This window comes from Orbicella franksi, chromosome 1 (genome assembly GCF_964199315.1).
Source record: "Orbicella franksi chromosome 1, jaOrbFran1.1, whole genome shotgun sequence".
NCBI classification, from domain to species: domain Eukaryota; kingdom Metazoa; phylum Cnidaria; class Anthozoa; order Scleractinia; family Merulinidae; genus Orbicella; species Orbicella franksi.
This window is the reverse complement of record NC_138145.1, coordinates 20,930,905-20,954,939: the sequence shown is the minus strand read 5'-3', so window position 1 is coordinate 20,954,939 and position 24,035 is coordinate 20,930,905. Positions and strand designations below refer to the sequence as shown.

General features: G+C 38.8%; 2 protein-coding genes across 2 annotated transcripts in view; both read left to right on the top strand.

Moving 5' to 3' along the window:
* The window catches only part of LOC145486422 (uncharacterized), a 9,424-nt gene extending 7,835 nt beyond the window's left edge, over positions 1–1,589 (top strand). Inside the window, exons 10-11 of the mRNA XM_081465122.1 lie at positions 789–919; positions 1,405–1,589. Of these exons, the coding sequence (XP_081321248.1) occupies positions 789–919; positions 1,405–1,589 (316 nt within the window). The remainder of the gene's footprint in view (positions 1–788; positions 920–1,404) is intronic.
* Positions 1,590–7,681: 6,092 nt separating this feature from the next.
* Positions 7,682–23,250, top strand: LOC145496751 (uncharacterized). The gene is made up of 3 exons (XM_081476493.1): positions 7,682–7,791; positions 7,951–8,059; positions 23,097–23,250. The coding sequence occupies exons 1-3, from the start codon at positions 7,691–7,693 to the stop codon at positions 23,223–23,225; spliced, it is 339 nt and encodes a 112-aa protein (XP_081332619.1). The 5' UTR covers positions 7,682–7,690; the 3' UTR covers positions 23,226–23,250.
* The last annotated feature ends 785 nt before the right edge of the window (positions 23,251–24,035 follow it).

The following is a 24,035-nucleotide window of genomic DNA, read 5'->3' as shown; positions in this document are numbered from 1 at the left end:
TTAAGGTGATTTTCCCTTCAGTGACGTATGGCATCGCTATCTGTGGGAACTGTAACAACCTGGATTATATTAAATCCCTGCAAGCACTGCACTGTCGTGCTGGAAGGCTAATTTTAATTTCAATTTGCCACGAGACACACCATCAATACAAGTTATGGAACTCACACAATGGGACTTGATTTATGACGTGTATAAACGAAGTCTTGTCAAACTAATCTATAACATAGCTGGCGATAATATGCCCGCAATGATTTCAGATTTAATTGTATGGCGTAATAGTCCGTATAACTTAAGAGGACATAATAAGGCCGTCGTTCCACGATTTTCCATTTATTTCATGAAAAATTCTGTTTGTTACAGAGGAGCTGTACTGTGGAACTGTGTTTCAGAATATTTCAATGATTCTTGTAATTTTAAACAATTTTATTCAAAGGCAAAATCTAGTCCGATATTTAGGGAAATCAGATTTGCGATAAAGTAAGTTAATTTCTTATATTTTATTCATTTTATCAGTAGGTAATTAGATAATTAGATAATTAATTAGACACACGACCCCTCAAGCATGTAATGCTTAAACGATAATCGTGTTTTAAATAAAGGATTTTACTTTACTTATGGATATTTCACGGTGTCTGGGAATAAGGCGCTTAATTACGAGTAATTTAAGGTATTATAAAGGTAACGTACCCTCAACTGGTTTGAAAAGATGACACAGCTTCGTAATACACCATTTGGTAAGCCCTCTAGTATGATTTGTTTTACCTGATATTTTTTCTCCTTCATCACAGCACTGATTCAAATGAGGCCATTAGCGATTACGTACAACAAGTCTTTGTAATGGCGCCTGGGGTATTAACTCTGATTGGATTCTTGCTGGTTTTGTTTTTCCAATCTTCAGTGTTACCCTGCAAGTTCAAAGGTAGGCGCTGCAATGTTTATTATAAAGAAGTGAAAATTTTATTGTCGTGTTTCTTATAGAACCATCAAGAACAACTGCCGAAAAAAAACCGAATCCGTATTCTAGCCTAAAATAAACATAGACTCCTAGACGTATCCATTCGTCCCTTGCACCCATTTAGTGACAATCAATTGAAGGAAACTAATATTTTGTGCCAAGTTGATTATTTGACGGCTTAAGCGTCATTTATTGGCTTAACAGACTTTCTAAAGGGCATTTAGGAAGGTGAATGATAGTAGCCGAGAAAAAGAGAGAAGGACAAAAAAGGCAGAAGCTGGTAACGAGCCTTCCCCCTTCATTCGGCCCCACTTCCCCCATTCCTATATTAAAAGTTGTATTAGAAGTTATATCTTCTAATGGTATGATTTTTATTATACTTATTAATGTTGTTATACAACTCTTCGTTGATTTACAACGCCTTTATTGTATTGTTATTGCTTTCATAGCACAAAAAGAGGACATTGAAGCTCAGGGACAAGAAGATAAATCTCCACCTGATAGCGCTGTTTCGCAGTTTTCATTCAAGCACACTGCAAACCCAACCGTCCATCAAGATGTAAACCAAAACTCTATCATGGATATTACGTATTTTTGTCCTGAAGACACGAAGTTTTACATGGCTTTTTTATGACATCCATTGCACATAAGCCTTTTTATGATATATAGCGACCCGATTTCTGTGTCAGACCTTAAACCTGGTTTCAGTGCCTAGATCACGCTTGGATAGGCGCTATAAAAATACTATTTATTATTTTTTTCGTTTTTTAAACAACAAGTGGAAAGGAAAATTCCTACTTATTTAACTGCCCCCATCTTATTGACTTAACTCTTGCGTATTTGATGGCGTCACTTTAGACTCCTTATGCACAAGTTCAGCCAAATTACACGTTCTTTTAAACAGCTGCAGGTTTAAATTACGTCTCGTGGTTGAGTTAAAGCTAAAATTAGGAGAGTTTATCAAGTCAAACCGTTTCCATGGTAACTTGTAATGCTAAGGAAACGATCATAACTTTTTCACCAATCATTAGCTATTTCTTTGCTTCCATTATTATGGCATCACCTGGAAAAACTTGGTAGCATTGATTCAGCAAAGGAGAGGTGCTGAAAAAGTGCTGGAAAGAATTTCGGAGCCACTTTAAGAGTAGACAAAAATAATCAACATCCGTAGGAAATCGGGTCCATTTTATCATCGACCCAGATGAAGACAAGGAGGCGTTTGAACGGAAATGCCTGGCATGAAGAAATGGAAACCCCTTAAACTGTTAAACTGCTTACCAGATAAATTCATTGCAATAAAATCACTTTTGCGGCGGAACTGCATGAGTCACGACCCGGAAATTCAGTGTAACGACGGATCGATCCGTCGAATTATTAATACCTAAATGTATTATTGTGAATAAGAGGCATGTATACTTAAGTGCACATCAAATCACTATGCTTTAATTATAGTCAGCTATATATTGTTAAATGACCGCAGCAAACTGTTCGAAGACCGACCATACGATCGTACTTGTCAAGTAAGCTTAACCCGGCTCTTTTATGTGATATTAACGTCATGTTTGATAATAGCGGTCTGCACTAACGAGGAAAAAAGAGAGAAGAAAGCGTCTACTATTAGAAAAAGTCGTGAAATCCCCATATATTTGATCGAAATCTGCATAAATGTTAAAAACTTTAGAAAGTTGATGTTTTAAATAACTACCCACGTAGGGGTCAAACCACCCCCCAAATGTTTCGTCAGTTCTTTGGTGTTTCACATTATTTCGCATTACTTAAAAAGTATTGACTCTTTCTACACCAAACTTGGCAAATGAGCAGGAGACCTATTGTTAATTATATTTACGTGAAAAATGTCAGTAAATGTCAAAGTTGTGACGTCACAGTGATGACGTCATGTTTTTTGCCACTTTTGAAGTTTTTAATATGCATATTTTTTTACAATGTGTTCCAAAGAGCACATCAAGGGGAGTTGAAACCCGAAAAAAATTTGTCCATATCACAAAAATTAAATGAAATATGGCATTTTTAAATATGAAAAATAACTCTGCAAAATATGGGGTCCCCCCTTGAGAAAAATTCCCAAATTGGAGCCGTAATTTTGTTCCCGCAAATGCAGCTATGTTGCACATGTGATGTGCCAGATGACTAACGCAAAAATAAAGAAGAAAATCGGAATAAAAAATTATCCCTCTGGTGTTATTACGTTAAAATTAGTTTTGTTTCGTCATAACCTGTGACGTCACCCGTTTGTTTACTGTTAATACTATCCTAACAAAGCCGAAAATCAAATTTCTAAAACCATACAATTTTTGACAACATCAAGCTTTCTATTTTTCTAGATTATTAACGTTCCTAGAATAAAACTGAAAAAAATAAACCAGAGAGACTGACTTAAGAAGGACAGTATGGTTAAGCAAATTCCGGAGGGGACAACAAAAAAATATTTAACTTACCATATCTCGAAAAATAATCATCATAGCAAAAAACGGTTTCCGGCATTTTACTCCTCAAGTCAAGGCCTTTCCAATGACATAATCTTTTTATCAGATTTAAAAAAAAAATTACAGCACGTTTTGGTGACGTCATCAATTATGACGTCACAATCTGATATTTTGGTACAACTTCCAAATTAAAATAAACTGGAGAACAAAGAAAGCTCATCTGCCAAACTTGGTTCAGAAACATATAAACCAAGCAAATATAGCCTTCATGAAACATTAGGGGGGTGGTTTGGCCCCTACGTGACCCTGACTTACCGACAGAACCGCCCAGAGTTTTGGGTACTTAATGTATCCAAAGAGGTTTGTTTATTTTAAGAAAATAGTGAAACATAAGATGGCGGGTCGAAAGACTTCATTTGACGCCATATGACGTCATAACCACCAAAAATGGTATCTTCTTGTAGAGCAAGCTCAGGGTTGTCTTATCAACGTAAATTTATTTCGCTCTGCCTTAAAAGAACGAAAACCTAAGATGGGGGCCTATCCACTCCCTCCTTGTACCACGGTGGGGGTATGATCAGAGCTTGTACTTCCGAGGGTTAATCTAATATACCCCTTGAGAGTTTGCTTCAACGTAACAATAGGTCGGATTCACCGTGACACATTTTAAGCTTAATTACTCAATAAGCACAAGAAATCAAAACCAAAGGTAACAATAAATAAAGAAACGAAAAACTGTACATGTTTAGTTTGCAAAGTGATTTATTGGATAGCGGGATATTGGTAGTAAGCAGGATGGGTCGTCTTTGGGGTAGCTCCTTCACTTAGCCTATTCCTCCACAGTCGGTGATTGTGGAACAAGAAATCATTGGTTGATGCAAAAACCAACCAATCAGAGAGAGATACCTATCAATTACAAAATTAGAATTAACATGCTTGAAAAGCCGAGCAAAGCTCATCAGTAGCGCTGATATCCTGTACCCATGGACCTGCTGACTAAAGAAAGCCTAGAGACGGAAACTGTGAGATCTGTAAGTGAAATTAAATATCTGCAGATTGTGTTATTATTACCCTGAAAATCAAATTTGGGGTTTTTACGAAATGATTTAGGTTAACAGCCAACTTATATATAAGGATGAGGTACTCGAGTGAAAGCGCCCGGAAAACGGTCGGAAGGATAAACACGAACTGAGTTAATATCGGCGGATAGAGCATGTTGTCGGATCGTGAAATTTTCTGACAAGTTTGAACAAAATGAACATTTGCTACATTTATCTCAATCATGATTCTTCTTTAAAAAATTGCATCCATTGCACCAACTTTAATTCATACCGATGAACAACCATTTTCCGCCGGAAATGAGTTTTTTCCATTTCTATTTTGTTTTTTGTATTTTTGGTCAGTACTGCTCCAAATAGGCGTTTAAAAGATCGAAAGTTATATGAGACGAATAAACTTTAGATTTTGTAAGACCAGAAAGAGGTATAAAAAATCCTTGTAGATTTCTTTAGACAAATGTAATAAGGTGAAATGCTTGATAACGTGGTCAGCTAAGGCACGATCGATCCGGAAAATAGTGCAATCGTGAGGTCTCGCCCAACAAGATTTGATCAACAATTAAATACTTGTTTATTATCGTGAAAAATAAAGACCCGTCAGTGTTCACTAAGCCACCTAGCCATAGAATACTAAACTCTCGATAAATTCAGCCTGAACGAAATGAAATGTTCAAAATCTGATTATACGTCCATGCCACTTGAGTAGGCATAGCCTGTCATCAAGTGACAACATGGAAATAGCTGTATACTGATTAGGAGGAGAAAAGAAGAAAGAGTCTACCATTAAAGCAACATTTGAGGGTGACTCTTCGCTTTTCACCAAAGCTTAACAGAAAGAATTGTATATTTTATTGCTATTCACTCGTGGATAAAGTCTCTCGGCCTTTTGAGCCTTAAATCTACCGGCTTGATTTCATTTAACATTTGACTCGAAAAATTACATAAACATTTGAGTTGTCATATCACATTTTGAGAGACTATGTAAAACTTTTGCTATGTCGAAATTTTTTAAATCGAAAGAATTGTCAATCGATAAAGTTCCGAAAATAATAATTTCATATGACCGCATTTCCATAAATTTGGCGACTTTTTCTGTCGCTACTTGTAGATGTTCCCTTCTTTCGGGGGTTCGCAACTTCTGCAGCTTAGGCGGAAACTTACAATGTTTATTGCTAAGTTATTTGATAGGTTTCTTTTACATGTCCTCTGCAACCTTACTTTGCATTGCTTTTGGTATATTAAGCAGTTGTCAGTTGTATAGTCTCTCAGCTGCTGTAAGAAGTGGCAATGCGAGACGTTAAATCGAGATTTCCGCCTGACAACTCTCCTGACAACTCTCTCCGAATAGCGATCGCAAGCGTAGCTTGCGATCGCTATTCTGGGAGGGTCGTTGCTGTTACAGTGGAACCCCGCCTTACGACCACCCGTTAATGCGACCACCTCGTTATTACGGCCACTTTATTCTGGCCCCCAAAAAAGCTCAGCCAGTCATTTTCTTATTTAAAGAACCCCTTTAATACGACCACCCCGTTTATGCGACCGATTTTTCATGGCCCGAAGCTGGTCGTATTAACGGGGCTCCAATGTAATTTGTAACTAAGGTCACTTCCCTTTCGATCCTTTGGGAGTTACTATTATTATAACACCTCTGAAACGTTATCACTACTTTCGGAAGGTCGCTGCTATCGTGGATAGTTATTTGCGGAACTCATGTGTACGTAATATATAATTAACTGAACCAAAGAAAACAGACAAACAAACGGAGACTGAAGGATAACTATTCATTTACCCCTTGAGTAATCTCGGCAAATGTTAAGACCTATTACGTTCGACGGACTTCAAAAATATCGATCGACAGTTCCAATCCACATCATTCTCGAGCGGTCGATTCTTGTCGACAGAAGCTTGGAAAAGGGCGAGATTGTTTGCCTGTTTTTTTCTTTCCGTTGTCGACAACAGGGTAAAGTATCTAATCATTGATTCACCCAAGCCGAGCAGTATGACATACCTAAATTAAGTTGGGACTCGGAAAAGTAGATTCATGCAACACACTTTTTCTGTAAGGTAACATTCCAGTTAATTGTGCAGCATATATCATTTAGAAATCGTACAGCTCGCAAACGAGAACAGGAAAAGAGATGACTGATTACGATTACGGCAAGTGGAAGGCGAACCCTCTCCCCCTAATGAGGGGAGGGGGGGAACAGACTAAGGACCCTCAGCGCCTTAGTATGGCTTCCCTCTTTTTCTGTAAGGGTGACAATTTAAAAACAATACTCTTCTTCTGGGATCTTTTGTTTAGTTTATAAAGGAGCTCGAAAGTAAACTCAGTCACCGTAATAATGCCTTCTATTGGTTTTCAGTTATTCGACTTATTCGCCGTAACTGCCATTCTGAAACACCCGCGATATGATGTAAAAAAACAGCTACAACGAGGTCATCTTTTAAACGTATGACGAAAATTGTTACACCAGGGGCGTAGCTAGGGGGGAGGGGGGGGGGGACTGGGGTGTCCGTGACCCCCTTTTGAAAGCCTTTTTTAAGCAAACAGCCCACAACAGGTGACGAAAACGACATGACAATCCGGCCGGCAGTTGTTCGAAAGGTGGATAGTGCTATGCAGCGGATAAATTGTTATCCAGTGGATAAGCGTTAACAAAACGTAAACAAACCACTCTATCCACTGGATAGTGATTTGTCCAGTAGATAGCGTTATCCACCTTTTGAACAACCCGGGCCTGGTGAGTACCCTCACTTTGACACAGTGTGACCCCCCTTTGAATTCCCCCTGGAATGTTACCTTATAAACCCGTACCTTTTATTTTCAGCTTTAAAAATCACCGTTATTAGGAATCACCGTCTTGATAATGAGGGTAAGAGAACGGTTATCATGTGGAGTTGGCAATGCTTTCAACGATCTCTACCGCCAGCTGCTATGTTCATTCGAAATCTTGTTTTTCATGAACGTGGTACAACTTTCCTCCTCGCAAGAGGGGCTAGTAGTGCTCATGGGGCAAATCGCCGACGCTACAATCTCACCGCTAACTGGATACCTTGGTGACGGAGTGAATGTGCCTCTCCTGTCAAGCAAGATTGGCCGGCGGAAATCTTGACACTTAGTGGCAACAGCCATAATGACGATCAGCTTTCCTCTTTTGATAAATCGCTGCTTTCTTTGTGATAACAAAGATCAACGTTGGCTTCCACTTGTCTATTTTGGCTTTTTGTCGGCGATGACAAACCTCTGCTACAACATGGTGGAGATCAATCACTTAACGTTTATCTCGACTGTCACTGAAAAGGTTGAGGAATGTACAGTACTAAACGCTGTGAGGTTTGCCTTTTACTCTCCTTTATGTTATCCTGTGAGATACATGGTGATTTAAATTTAATTCTATATAAAATATTGACTTGCGGAAATAATTCAATGGCTAACGAAAATTGATGAAATGGAATAAGGCTAAACAAGCATCTTCAGTGCTATTCTACGTAGGACCGTGTTTACCTTCTTGAGTGGAGTTTACGTTTGCGTCATCGCTTGGGCACTTTTTGGGCAAGACAGTGGAGATAGCCTGGGACCTAAAAACCTATCAGATTTTACGGTTGGTACCAGTGGGTTAGTTCGTATTAAAGTTGGTCACTAGCTCTTATAATCGGCTGCTAGATAAATAATAGGTTTTGTACAGGAGCCATAATCGGGGACGGAGACCGTAAGTCTCGGGATTCGCGCGCACCTATGATATGGGACAATTTTTCTATTTTTAGAACAAATTGCGCCATCCTGACGTCATATATCCGCGCGGATTCACGCACATGTCGGGGGCTCTCGCGTGGATGTTGTCACGTCGGGTGATCAATTGGTGAGAGTTGAGAGACCTTGAGAGATTCTCTTGCGTATTTTTCACAGCGATGGCAGGGAATAAGGCAGGGAATACGAACCAGGGCGCTTATATGTAGTTTTATGCTCTTAGCTAACGGGAAAGGTGGGGTTTTCAGGGTCGAAAACAAGACTTCAATCTCGCGCTGGGAATGAATAATAAGGTCTGCTCACGCTAGTTGTAAGCTTACGCGAATGTTTTTGCGTTTGTTCTGACTTAACAATATAGCAAGAAAAACTCTCTACTCTGGTATCGAGTTAATTTCTGAGTTTCTCAGACAATGGTCCATCATAACCAAAACCTGTTTTGACGGTTTCTTCTTGTTTCTGCTTGTTTGGTGAGTTTGCAAAAGTTTTTGAAAGGAAAGTCTGACGCGTACAATTCGCTCATTTGCATAGTGCAGCTCGCGGGCGGTTGTGCCTAAATCCTACCGCTCAGAAGGACAACCGAGGAGTACTAAGAGCGAGTTTCCGAGTCGAGCAGTTTTCGGAAATTGTCGGTTATTCCAATATGGCGGACTATACCAATCACACAAATATGCGAATTGCCAGTAAAACTATGTTGATCAACAAGACAAGTACGTTCTTATTCACCTGACAAGTAAAGAATAATGTGTAGAGAGTAAAGCAGTGAGTTGTTCGGCAAATGCGGTATATTTCTTTAGATCTCTTCCCGTCTAGTTCGTAAATCGTAAATTTGTACGCCGGCTAACACATTACACTGTAGACGTCTTTGACTTATAATAGGCACAAACTTTTTTAAATACGTCGTTCCTTCAGGACGAATTTTTTTTACTGATTCGGCGGATCCCCGAATTCAAACTTCCTTTGCCTTGTCCCTCTGGCGGGTAGGATCTTGGAAATACTACCGTCCAGAGGGACAGCTTGTGTATAAGGTAATTGGACTTTAGTCCATGCACATTTTTATTTGTAGAATAGTTTGATACATTGCTCTTTAGCCTTACACTACACTAGATTATCACTCTACATTAACATTCAGATTTCTGTGATCTTGTCCCTCTAGCCGATAGGATCTTTGAAAATACTACCAGCCAGAGGGACAGCTTGTGTACAAGATAATTGGACTTAAGTTCATGAACAGTTTTATCTGCACAATAGTTTGATACATTGCTCTTAAGTTTTATCCTAGACTAGAATCACTCTACAGTTGAATCTTTTCAGTTTTCTGTGATCTTGTCTCTCTGGCTGGTAGGATCTTGAAAATACTACTGGCCAGAGGGACAGCTTGTGTATAAGATAATTGAACTCAAGTCGATGCACAGTTTTATTTGGAGAATAGTTTGATACATTGCTCTTAAGTCTTACACTACACTAGATTATCTCTGTACAGTAATATTTTCAGTTTTCTGCGATCTTGTCCCTCTAGCCGGTAGGATCTTGAAAATACTACTGGCCAGAAGGACAGCTGCTTGTGTATAAGGTAATTGGACTCACGTCCATGCACAGTTTTATTTGTACAATAGCTTGATACATTGCTCTTTAGTCTTACACTACACTAGAATCACTCTACAGTAATATTTTCAGTTTTGTGTGATCTTGTCCCTCTAGCCGGTAGGATCTTGAAAAAATTAATACTACTGGCGAGAGGGACAGCTGCTTGTGTATAAGGTAATTGGACTCAAGTCCATGCACAGTTTTATTTGTACAATAGCTTGATACATTGCTCTTTAGTCTTACACTACACTAGAATCACTCTACAGTAGTATTTTCAGTTTTGTGTGATCTTGTCCCTCTAGCCGGTAGGATCTTGAAAATACTACCGACCAGAGGGACAGCTTGTGTATAAGGTAACTGGACTTAATCCCATGCTCAGTTTTATTTGTAGAATGGTTTGATTGATTGCTTAGTCTTACACTACACTACAATCACTCTGCAGTAATATTTTCAGTTTTTTTGTGATCTTGTTCCTCTGGCCGGTAGGATCTCGAAAATACTACCGGCCAGAGGGACAGCTTGTGTATAAGGTAATTGCACTGAAGTTCATGGTGTCTGTAAAAGTCTATTAATGCTTTGTTGCCATTGCAATAATTCTCAATCAGTGAACATGACAGTATCAGTGTGGAATCTTAAGTTGAACGATGGATTTAGAGTGTTTATTTAGTGAGGGAAACTGTTATATATATGTACAACTGATTAAGGAAATATGGAGATGAATCCTTTTTAGGCAAAATTAATATTTTACTATTGATGAGAACTTTTGAGTTCTTTTGAATGTACATTCCTTCAGTTTGGTAGCATTTGCGGTGAGATCTGCATTTTCATCACTTCATGGAGAGAGGGAATGTCATCCTGGAAAATAAGACAAACATAGTGAATTTCTGCAAGAAAGTGTTATGAATAGGAGATGTGTAGTTGGTATCCATGTTGTTTGGTTTAAATTGATTTTCCATTACTTTGTCATGCGATGAGAAGTGTTGATACTTGCTTTTGATTCAAAATACCTGGTTTAAATTAGGAGTTAGGACTAAACATAGATAATACCAATGAATTTAAAATGTATCACTAGCGCAAGTGATCAGTTCAGGTAAAGATGAACACTTTGATTTGAATTAATTGAAGCCAAGCTGATTATTTAAAGAGACATGGTAATTGATAGAATATGGTATTTGCACAGCTTACCATACAGACAAAGACACCACAATCATAATCATTCTTTTGCTTAGGTGTATCCTATGTATAGGGATTCAATTAAAATGTGTAAAAAAATGTTCAGTCAAAAGAGCCCGAGCTTGTGTGGACTAAGTGCAGACAAAGAGCCTGGCACATTTATATTACCATAAATCTAACTAACTGGCATATATCTAACTGACGCCATCGCTGCCATGGTGGATGACCATTAACAAAAGAATTAGCTTAGTTTATTGTTCTGGTCATCCAACATGACCGCCAGAGTCTTTGTCACTTGAATTTTCTGCCTATTTTGTGCCAATTTCATCACGTGCAATTTACATTGTCTGAGACTAGTTACGGGGGGGTGGGCGATCATTAACTCTGTTACCTACACCATAAGGACCCCTATAAGCTTTCTAATGCAACTGTAGCTCTATTTGTTCCATTTATAATTGTTTTGTGTACTGACTAAAAAATTTAAGAGCATTCAAGCTGTTGGTTAACAATTTTTTTTCGGGGGGGGGGGGGTGGGGAGGTGGGGCGAAAGGGGGTTAGAACCTCCCAGTTCTCCTGCTTCCCGTACCTTTATCTCGACTCCCGCCCTCCTCCGATTTGCCCTGTCCCCTGTAAATAAGGACACTCAAAACACATACTTATCATTTAGCTGCGCAATCCTTTGGCGTTTCTTTTCCTTTGTTTTCAGCCTTGCTCCTCTAGCTCTTCACGTCTTTTGACAGTTTAAATGACAACATTTTATGACCTATGATATAACCACTGTAAAAGGGTTTCCAATTTTACCAGAAGTTGGCCTCAGTTTTTCAGTCCAAGGGCGGATTTTATTTTTCCTTCAGTCCAGAAATCTCAAGATAAGCTAAATGTAAGTCAAAAAACATTTGGGTTCTTGTTTTTGAAAGTATCGTAATGCTTAATAAATGATTCCTTCCTTTGTAGAACTTCCACTTCCCACCATTTCCTCTCCTGCCTCCTGCCCCCTATTCTGCTGGGGCTCCCGCCCCCCTGCCTCCCCCACAATTTTAACTCATGGGTGCACAAATATGCAAACTAAGCAAACTATTCAATCTGATTAATTTTTAGGGTAACTGGGGTTACACTTATTAACTATTTACACTTTTTTACACTTGTTATTTAAAAAGCCTCATTTTAGAAGTGACTTTGCGGGATACAGGCTTAATAAACATGAGGGAAATAGACTAGAAATTTTGCAATGAGAGTGGCTTTCTGAGTATGTCAGGTCAGTGTCCTTTAAGTAATACGTTTTGATTAAATAAAGGATTTCCTTAAACCTATTTTGTTTAAAGGTAAACACCATTCACAAAAAAAAAAGACAATAGAAGGCCATTTTCGTTACTTTAATTTGTGTTTATTCCAGAAACAGATAGTCTTACAATGCTAAGGAACAGTATCCAACTCTTTAAGTTTAACAATCCTCCTGAAGGAATTCCTCTATCCTTCCACAGAGTATGTAAGTCACAAAATAATATATTAAATATTGATGTGTACAACTTGAGCCCACTGGACATGTCAGAAATGTGTCCTAGTTCTGCCTGGCACTCTGTTTCACTTGGAGTGAATGCAAAATAAGTTCTATTAAGGCATTGAAATCAAGTGTCTGATAACCTTCATATAAATAGGAATCCTCAATATTCTAGCCTACTTTATGACTTAAGCAATAAGAGTAATTATCAAACTATTGTACAAATAAAACTGTGCATGGACTTGAGTCCAATTACTTCACACACCAGCTGTCCCTCTGGCTGGTAGTATTTTCAAGATCCTACCGGCTAGAGGGACAAGATCACAGAAAACTGAAGATATAACTGTAGAGTGATAATCTAGTGTAGTGTAAGACTAAAGAGCAATGTATCAAACTATTGTACAAATTAAACTGTGCATGGACTTAATTCCAATTACCTTATACACAAGCTGTCCCTCTGGTCGGTAGTATTTTCAAGATCCTACCGGCTAGAGGGACAAGATCACAGAAATCTGAAATGTTACTGTAGAGTGATAATCTAGTGTAGTGTAAGGCTAAAGAGCAATGTATCAAACTATTGTACAAATTAAACTGTGCATGGACTTAATTCCAATTACCTTATACACAAGCTGTCCCTCTGGTCGGTAGTATTTTCAAGATCCTACCGGCTAGAGGGACAAGATCACAGAAATCTGAAATGTTACTGTAGAGTGATAATCTAGTGTAGTGTAAGACTAAAGAGCAATGTATCAAACTATTGTACAAATTAAACTGTGCATGGACTTAATTCCAATTACCTTATACACAAGCTGTCCCTCTGGTCGGTAGTATTTTCAAGATCCTACCGGCTAGAGGGACAAGATCACAGAAATCTGAAATGTTACTGTAGAGTGATAATCTAGTGTAGTGTAAGGCTAAAGAGCAATGTATCAAACTATTCTACAAATAAAAATGTGCATGGACTACAGTCCAATTACCTTATACACAAGCTGTCCCTCTGGACGGTAGTATTTCCAAGATCCTACCGGGCAGAGGGACAAGGCAAAGGAAGTTTGAATTCGGGGATCCACCGAATCAATAAAAAAATTCATTCTGAAGGAACGACGAATTTACAAACGTTTGTGCCTATTATAAGTCAAAGACGTCTACAGTGTAATGTGTTAGCCGGCGTACAAATTTACGATTTACGAACTAGACGGGAAGAGATCTAAAGAAATATACCGCATTTGCCGAACAACTTACTGCTTTACTCTCTACACATTATTCTTAACTTGTCAGGTGAATAAGAACGTACTTGTCTTGTTGATCAACATAGTTTTACCACTGGCAATTCGCATATTTATGTGATTGGTATAGTCCGCCATATTGGAATAACCGACAATTTCCGAAAACTGCTCGACTCGGAAACTCGCTCTTAGTACTCCTCGGTTGTCCTTCTGAGCGGTAGGATTTAGGCACAACCCTCGCGGGCACGGCGGAAAAACCGCTGATTGGCTGAAAAATCCGTTGTCTTGGAGCATGCTCAAGCGCTCGCCGCTGACAATTTGCGGCTGCAAACGAGTTTCGAAAATGTCTGAATATTTTGCAAGCGGGAGCATCGAACAACAAGAAATATTGTGGACTTTTACCCAGTTAGAACTTCTACTTGTCACAGAGAATGCGGATTAAGCAAAAGTAAGTGTGTTGCAAATGTTAGCCTGGTTTTGTTTCTTTCTTTGAGTGTTATTCTTTGTGTTGTGATTTATTTTGTCCGTTGGTGTCGTGTTCATTTTGTGCCAAGCGGAAGCACCTGCTTAGCTTATTTACAATACTCTTCTGCTGCAGATATTGGAGTACAGACGACTTAACACAATGAACACAGCATAATGGAAAGCTATGTTGAAAGGTAAGCCAAGTTTTCCTTCCTTTCCTTCCGTAAATGGTTGATTTTTGCAATTGGCAACATTTTCTAGTTCGTGTGACTTCGGAAACTTTTTGGCTGGATGAGTCTACATTTGAAAAGTTGAAGATTTTGTTCGCTCTCATTTGAATTACCCGTCATATCTTGACTTGCCTCTGGGAAGAGACCCGTTAGGTTTTTTGTCTGCCATGTTCATATAAATAAGTGACGAAAACCGTTGACACTGTACTACAAATCAGGACGTAACATGTCGATCAAAGTCGATCATCGAAAACGTAGTCGATAAGTCGATAGTACTCGATAGTTGTCGATAATTGTCAATCGACAAATTAAATTTGTCGATAAAAGTCGATAATCACAAGATTTTCAACTGATTATCGATTTTATCGACAAAAATGCAAACAAATGTTTCACTCAGCTACGAAATTCAAGTAACCAAACGAATAATAGCTCCAATGACTTTTTTTATGGAAGTGTAAACAGCTGTAAAGTAAATCTGTATGGCAATAAACTTAAATAAAACCCTGAACAACCAAGTGGTCTGTTATTCATTACAGAATAGAATGTTTAAATTACCTCGAGAAATGATCGATTAACAGTTTCAGCTGAACTAAATCGCGATCTGCAACATAACTCGAACCAACCTAGTTCCCGGGGTCTCTCTAGGCGGGAGACATGAGAGATCCTGGGAACTGGAAGTCGTGTTTCTTCCTGGGGACAGAACGGGCCAAAGTTTAGACTAGATGCGGGAAAAAATCGAGGCTAGCAAGGTAATTAAAAAGTAAAGTAAAGTAAATTGACATTTTATTGTCATCAGTGTTTTTACTCAGTTCAACATTTGACAAATGCAAGCTGCTACGACTCTCCTCCCTATCCGCTAGGTTGGCCAAATTCGCCGGGTTTGTATGCCCCTTGCTTCTCCTTGCGCCTGTGATTGTTGTACCAGTCCGCAACCTACGTATGACAGTAAAAATACAGCGAATTACGATTGCTCAGTATCAGAAAATATGAACCCGTGTATAAACCATAAACAGTTAATCTCGCCAGATCTAGCCTTGTTCAGACACAAAACGACGTCAGTCACAGGTACTTAGCAGTACTGTTTATTAAATGTGGTTAAATCCGGGTTAATCAAAATCGGCAGCACACATCAGCACTTAAACATAAGCTGATTTAATAATCTATAATCCCAGATAATCTACAATCGATGGCTGCCATTAAACCTACTTTTAAACCACCATCGACAACACACTGGATTGGTTGTGAATTTCCTGAATGTGGGAGGTGGTTCCACGAGTCATGTCTTGGACTAAAATTCTCATCTGATATGGAAAGGCAAAGATATGCCTTTGTGTGCAAAACGCACGATAACATCAGTGGCCTAGACATGTTTACCGATCGCGTAACCGCATCAGTATCCGACATATGTATGCAGGTCGAAGATGAAGAATTAATAGAGGGGTCAGCGACTATAAAAACAGCTAGAAGATCCACATACAACGCCGGAACATCAATAGAGCAGCCTCTTCCCCCGAACTACGTGGAGTATGAGGGGAAATTCTACCACATCGCAAATTTCCTATCATTGCAACAAGGTAAAGTGTACAACCCCTCCACTTCAAGAATGGCCAGGTGGATGGCCGTGGCAAGAAGTGATTTTTATGAGAAAGTTGAAGCAATTGTAAGTCCGAAAAAGACTACAAATGGACTTTATTTAAGTGACATTTCAGCTTTCTGGGTACCAGGGATCGGTACAAAGTGCGGCCAGGTCTTACGTTTGCTGCGTAAGACATCTGCGAAGTCTGCAGTGCCAGTATTCGAATGGAAGAAAGAATACAATGTAAGAGACAAAGTTTCGGCGTGTTTCAAAGTTCTCTCGCACACCAAAAAGGGCAACGGAAAGTGGCTATTGACGGAAACTACTGAAATAATGTGGAGCGAGTGCAATACACACCTAGTGACATTCAATGGTCCTTTGGAAAGAAGGGATTGCCCTTTAGAAGTAAATGCAGAAGCTCTCGAGGCGTTGTTGCCGCAGCTAGAATAAGCAGAGGAGGAACGACTTCAAAAGGAAGAGACACTTAAAAAGCAAGAAGCTGAAAGGAAAAAAATGGGGCCGCCGGAAGATATGACTGTTCATTTATTGAAAGAAGTCCTTGATGACTTGAACATAACCTATAGGTCGAACGAAAAAAAAGCTGATCTGATAGAAAAAGTTCGTTGTGCTCAAGCAACTTTACATGATGTATCACATGACCACAACATGAGAGGTCACGCCTTTTTCTCTTTTAAGTTCTGGAATACTGGAACTTCGTTTGAAGACTGGTCTCCTTTCAGGAAAAACGCATTGTGTCTTTATTATTTCGATGACCGAAAGGAACGCCTTCTGTATCTCTTCTTCCATATACTTTTTCTCTTAGATGTATTCGGAGCATACCTGGAAGCCATCTTTCTACAACAAATTGTTTATTTTATCATAGAAATTTTAACGCTGCGTTAAATCAAGTATGCATCATGGCTATTTTGGTTCAGTTACTTCACGTTTGGATGGCACTGGTATCTCTGTGGCTGATCGCCCAGGTTAATTTTATGTCAGTTCTTGGTGAGAAAATTCCTCACATGTTTTCAGAGGAAAACGGATTCCAGACGTAGTTGAATTTGTAAACAGTTGTGTACATTACATCACGTTCAGTTATAACAGCTTTTAATCGTTAGGGTGAAGTTTTGTTTTGTTAGATTGATAAGCGTAGGAGTTTAATTAGGTTTAACATCACATATGCATAAATCATTGCTTACAGTGATAACAGCTGTTATAAAACACATACATCAGAAAGTATTTCAGAGATTCCATCTGAAATGATTTACTTAATTAAGTACTTTTGCTGGAAGAAAAGGGTAGTTTCTCTGCGGTTATTGAGGTTTATACGAGCTTTCAATTACATTACAAAAGCAGTAAAATGAAGTCTTGACATAGCCAATGCTGCTTTATTAATCTGTCCTCGGCAACTGTACTCTTTCCTCCCGCCAGACATCGTTTTTTGTTTTTCCGATACTTGTCGATTGAAATCGATCAAATCGATCAAAATCGATCAAAATCAATCATAATCGAACAAAGTCGATAATCACAATAAATTGTGTGATCGACTTTTATCGATTTCCGATATTTGTCGATTGATTAGTATCGACAACGATCGACGATGATCGATTTTTATCGACTATCGAAATTATCCACATGTTACGTCCTATACAAATGAGCTTAATTTTGTAGATTTCAGGATATAAATCTTACATACAATGAACGTTTTAAAAGCGTAGCCAACTTATGTCCAATCCGGATATCAGCATACTATTCGAGGTGACACATTTCTTTCTACGTTTGGATATATCCTCTGGCTTGTGTTGTCTACAACTGAAAAGTTCTTGCAGCGGTTCAAGAATCTGATATGACAGATGTACACTAAGGTTTGTTGTTATTGAATGGACTAATTGCGTTGCTTTGAAAGAGTTTTTAAAAGTTATCTTGTAAAATTATTTTTTGACCTGAAGGCAGACTTTTTTGGGTTTAATTAGTCTGATGATGATGAGGTTAATGAAATGTTTTCATTTGTTTATTTTTTATTGAGTGAAACCTCAAGAAGTAACAATCCTTTTGTTGTACTTCATGATTATGTTGTACTACATGATTTAAATTTCCCAGTTACAAAGCTAGCAAAATGACTGAGGTATTCACAATATAGGTTGAAAGAAGTTGCGTAGTCTTCAATGCTCTACGCAGTATTGTATAACGTATGAACAGTGCAGATACTAAGTTAATGACACTTCTTCTTGCAATGTAATATGTATTCAAAGGATGAAGCCAAAGTATAGCTTAACTTAATTTTACATTTTTTTCTCTTTTTTGACACAGTTAGACCTCAGATTTTCACAGCTCTCCTTCTCTCTTTCAATGACTTGATTCTCTGGCTGGGGACAGTGTGACGTGGCCATGTACATCAACGTGAAGAAGTTTTTTTCCTGGATGAAATGAATGCCATCTTCCTTGGAGAGGATACTAAATGATATGTCCCTTTCATAAAAAGATTAAGGAATAATAAAAGGGATAATTACCGAACCAAATGCATGGAACAAGTATTTCAGAATTCCCCAGTAACTAATAAAGAAAAACGTTTGAAGACAGAAAAATTATAGCTTGGTAAACTTGGTTGGGATTTGACTTCTTAAAAATTTGTAGATCATAATATTTTGGTGTGGAAGTTTATGCGATAGTTAACAATAATTTATTCTTTACAATCAAGGTGAATAGTGGCTGTTATTTACAGGGTTCGTACGGGTCCTGGAAAACCTGGAAAGTCCTGGAATTTTATTGTGGCATTTTCTAGGACTGGAAAGTCCTGGAAAAGGGTTACTGGTCCTGGACAGTTCTGGAAATCTGTTAAACTCAAGGGAAAAAAAATATGAAATGTATGGCAGACAGTACGGAGAATTAACATTAAGATCTTGGGAGTGAAAGGGTTAATGTGAATTTTAGAGTCCTGGAAAAATCAATCCGAGTCCTGGAAAAGTCCTGGAAATTTGTTTCTGGAAAAGGGTATGAACCCTGTATTTACTGAGATTGACAAGTTTTTAGTATATGTACAACATGATCTCAACAACAGATGAAAAGGAAACCATTAAAAGATAATTTGATTGACCTCTCAATTCATGCGTGGAAAACATGCAAGCGGCATGAAGATGTGCACAATTCTTTACAGAATCTTCTAACATGGCAGGTCTAGTTAACCTGCGATAAAATCCTCGTTGATCACAATCTAGCAAAATGGTCTTTTAACACTGTTCAAATCAGCAATCTAAATGAAAAGTCTGTTTGCGAAACAATTTCATTGTTCAATCAAAGTTTCATTTTCACTTGAAATGAAAATTGAAAATTCGAAACTTCGAAGACTTTTTCGTATTTTCTGGTACAGTATCTTCTTGTATTCTCAGGATTTCCGTTTCAGAACACTGGCGGAACATAAGTTTTCACCGGCCATTTTGTTATTGTTTGGATCATGTATCATTCACTCATTAGAGAGTGAATAATTATCAACTATTCCACGAGAACGTGTTGGATATGAGATAATAGATAGCCAACAAGGCGCGTAGCGCTGAGTTGGCTTTAATCTTCTCATATCCAACAGGCATTAGTGGAATAATTGTTTTATTAAAAAGGCCCCCAAAATATAGAAAACTAGACTTAAATAACAATAAAAATGCTCAAAAAATCATGCATACGCTTTCCATATTTGTAGAGCATGGTATAATGGCTCATAACCCCTGATAGCTAAAACAATGAAAACTCTCAAATTGCATTATCCAATGATCCAGTTTTTTAATGATGCTCATTGCTTGTGTGTTTGTGTTGGATTTTATTTTTATTTCAGTTTAGTTTTCTATATTTGGGGGGCGTTTTTAATGAAACAATTCTAGTCACGCTTGGTTGGTCTATCTTTCGGGCCCGGCTGTGACTAGAACTGTTTACAAGCACAGTAGGTAGATTCTTATCACGGATATCATATTTGTTCTCGTACGATTTCCTTCGGAGACGCTGTAGCTTTACTTTGAGAAAGCTATACGTTTGTCTAGAGACATTCTTATGTTTCTTGCAGCTATCGGATCGAGCTTATGTTTCTCTTGCTCGATGTATAGGTTTATTCCTCCTTTGGTTGTTCTGGCACCACATGACAGGGGCACCCAACGGATCGTTTCGGTAAATTATTTGTTCGGAAGGCCTTTAATCCCCTCTGATTTTCTGAAGAGAATTGTCACCTCGAACTATCGTGATATGAGAAATTTAATGTCTGTTGTTTTCGAATTGTAAAAAATGTCGTTTTAGGTACCGAAAAAAGGTCAGCTATCATTTTCGGAAAGGCGATAAGACCTAAGGTTTTCGGGGAATGGACGAAAAAGCCCTAATAAATTCGAGAATATTCAAGTTCCCCTAGAATAACCGAACAGACAAAATTTTTTAGCGCAACCTAAAATTAACCTACAGAGCTTTAAAACTACTCCAGATAACCTAAAACAGCGTTTAAAAGCATTTGAGAGAAAACGGTCGTTGGGTGCCCCTGACATGATTCAAGTGTAGCTGTTTACGCGCAAGTCCCGTTAACTGTTTTGCGTGTTTTATATGCCATTGTTCGGCTTAGTTCAGGCAAGACCATGGTTTCGATCCTCCATGTGGATCTCATCAGTTGCCGGTATTTCTAAAATACTCTGTACGTCTGAAGTCGCTAGCGCAACACGCACCTCTGTGAGAATGCAAGACATCCTGCGGCTTGGCACAAACTTCTCGTGGTGTGTACCCTTGTGAGACTTCCGGTGTTGAGAAAACCTCATTTTGATTGGTTACCCGCTCATTTCCGGAAATGCAGTGAAGCGCAACTAATCAGGAGGTGTTTCGCATTTTAACGGGCTTTTCGGGCAGGCGTCTTCTCATTTTTCCTCTCCCCCATCCCCCACCGTCTAACATGGCGGTCTAACATGGCGGTCTAAAAAGGCGGTCGCAAGGTTGTAACGCTAACTCGCCCCAATAAGACGCCTGCACTGCAGGCTATCACTTAAACGAATGTTCCCCCAGTATAAAGTGGAATAAGAACCCCTTTTGGCGGATTGCTTTTTTCGTTAACACAATGGAGAAATGTTTGCAATAACGAAGCCCGCAACTGCGGGGAAAGCTGCGTAGCCAAGGAACAGGAATCGTAGTAAATGCGAAGTAGCATAAGCCATAATATCAAACACGGGCTAACATAAACAAAAAGCGATTTATTTTATCCTTCAAGCTGTATTACATATACAATAAAACTTTCTACAATGCCATATTAAACCTCTATAAGCTTACTACAAGTTTTCAGCTCATGGCAAACATGGTATCCACTGAAACGGCAAAACAAGGCACGAATGAATAGCACACAAGCGAAAAACACAACAAAATTAGGCATTAGTGTGCACTACTTACGAATTCGTCCTCCACTTTTCTGTCTTCAGGCAACGATACAAAAGTCCATGAACAAATAGCATTTGAAAATTTTCATCAACACGAAAAAAAAGTCATATTTTATATGTTCCGTAAAATTAAACAAGCTACAAAAAATTGCGGTTCAAAACCTTAATGAACTTGACACGACCTTAACAAAAGGAAAAACGGTACCTCGGGTGAATTTGAAAAAGCTGAAAGTTTCCTTTCGGAAGAGCTGTCTTTATCATTTGAGAAAACTGTCAACACCGTTTCGATCCTCTCGATCACAGTCAAAACATCAGCACGGATCATTGCCCAAAGTAGCCGAGTTGTTTGTAACTGCCTTGAGCGAGCAAGATGTAGCCAAAAGCCATGACAATGACGTGTTCGTTTTTGATTCGTCGTCCGCCATTTTGAAAATGGAAAGGCGGGAAGACAAATCGAAATCTACTGCGCATGAGCAGCGGTTTTTCCGCCGTGCCCAGCTCGCGCACTTTCAAGTCCGAGTCGGTGTTTTCAATTGTCAACAAATCTTGACAAAGATTTCTTTCGTTATCTTTTGTGCTGAGATGCTGTAACAAATTTCACGAACGCAAAAAAGGCTACTAACATCATGAGTGTTTCTTCAACATAAGCATAGTGAAGTTTTACACTGCGAAAATGAAAATAGACAAGGAGTTTTGATAACTCGATCAATAAAATCGAAATCGTTATTCCAAGTCGATTAAAGAGAGCGTCATAGTAAATTTGCTGATTATTTCTGCTTTATTCACATATTTTCAGCTTAGCTTTTAATATGCTCTCAAACATTTATCAATCTTAAACATATTTAAAAACTACAGAGTTATTGTTTGAGTTCGATGTACGCTTTCACAAGAAAGTGCGGCGGAAGTACAATTTGTCATGTTTACTGACTGTACAAAAACACGCACCAGCGGGCTCTCTCATTCATCGACAACAGAGAATTTACTGGAGTTTTACACGAATAAAACTGAGCAGTATCTACGGACGTAAAGTTATTGGGCCTTGATGAAACATCAAGCGTTGCTTACAATTCAAGCGAAACTCAAACTAGCAATTATTTTGTTTCACTTTTCGGTCGCGATAGACTGACAAATTCCTCGCAAGCGTGTGGCAAGAGGAGTTAGGAAACTATGAAGTCCTGAAGCTCTGCTATATCTAAATATATCCAGCTAGTTTTTTGCTGTGTAATGGAAAAGCTGTTAATCTTCAACATATGTGAAATTTAAAGTGGAGTAATGTACAGCGCATGCAAAAGAAGCATCCGTCGGAACACAACTTGGTCAGCGATATCATGATATAAGCTTACAGCGGAACATACCTAAATTCGACACTGTCTTACTTTATTCATACTGAAGCAGCCTACGACGAAAATACTTAAGCAAAATTCCAACAGACGTAAACGCGTTGAGTTGTGGGCGAAAAACGTGAAAAATTTCGGGAATTTCGGACGCCATTTCCCCCGCGCGACATCCGCAAAAATCCTCGCAGCATGTACGCACGTGTGCCGCAGGCGATGGCGCAATTTGTTCTAAAAATAGAATTATTGTCCCATATCATGGGGACAACCCCAATACTAGAAATGGCGCGCGCTTACGGTCTCCGTCCCCGATTATGGCTCCTGGTTTTGTAGGCGTTTCCTTCGTTTTCGAACTCTTTTATCCTCTGTCCATTATCTATACTTTCTTGTAAAGATGTTATTTCCATTTTTGAATTCTCAGTACCTCTGTTGGATTGTGACTGGAACAGGAGTCTTTTTTGCAACCATTTTCTACACTGGCCCGAAGGAACCGAAAAAGCGTGTAAGAAGATCCACTGTGACATATATGGATTTTATGGTGAGTCAGTAGAGGCGAAAAAGATCCTATCTAATTTTTTTTTAACCCAGACCCTTCTGTCTTTCTTGAAATATTTTGTACGCTTACTTCTTTTAGAACGCTGATGGACTGCTGACGGGTGTCCTTGAAATGGGTGGCAGGAAAACGAAGGCCCCCCCCAAAAGGTAGTAACATTTACGCTAAAAGTTATAACAGTTATGCATGCATACTCCAAAACATGAATCTGCCTGTCATCTGGCTTCATGCTCTTGAAATGATAACCCTGACTCTCTTGTGGTCTTTGACTCAATTCATGTTTTGTGAAAAGCTAGGAGAGAGTGTCATGTTCTTGTTTAGCTTCATAGTTTCACGTTGTTGAAGCAGCCTCGCGGTAGTTTTTACTCACTATAGAGGAACTTCGCATGCGGTCTCGTTACGAAAGTTGATGATCTTGTAATTTAGCTAAGTCCTAGATGAGGTCGTGTAGTCAGCTGGAAGTTGAGCTGAGCCTTGTATCACAGATTTATTATATATAAATATATATATATATATAGACATAGCTCGCTGGCATACAAAGCTCTGCTTTCTGCCCAGTTTGAGCATTCTACTAGGATGAGTTGTTACTCTTGCAATTGCGCATGCTCACTAGCTCGCTAGTTTGAGCACTCTGGTAATGACTTAGATACTACCACATGTGTAGTATTTGGGGCGGCTTTTTAAGCTTAGTCTCCATCCTAGTCTTCAGCACTGCACTGATGAGGCCCAGAAGGCCGAAACAGTACTGTCTGCAGTTATCTATCTATCTATCTATCTATCTATCTATATATATATATATAGGTAGAT

Bases quoted from the DNA above. Each gene is read 5' to 3' on its own strand.
- LOC145496751 (XM_081476493.1), top strand. From the start codon at position 7,691: ATGACAAACCTCTGCTACAACATGGTGGAGATCAATCACTTAACGTTT. The intron at 7,792-7,950 runs GTTTGCCTTTTA...TATTCTACGTAG, and splicing joins ACAGTACTAAACGCTGTGAG to GACCGTGTTTACCTTCTTGA. The intron at 8,060-23,096 runs GTTGGTACCAGT...TTGAATTCTCAG, and splicing joins AAAACCTATCAGATTTTACG to TACCTCTGTTGGATTGTGAC.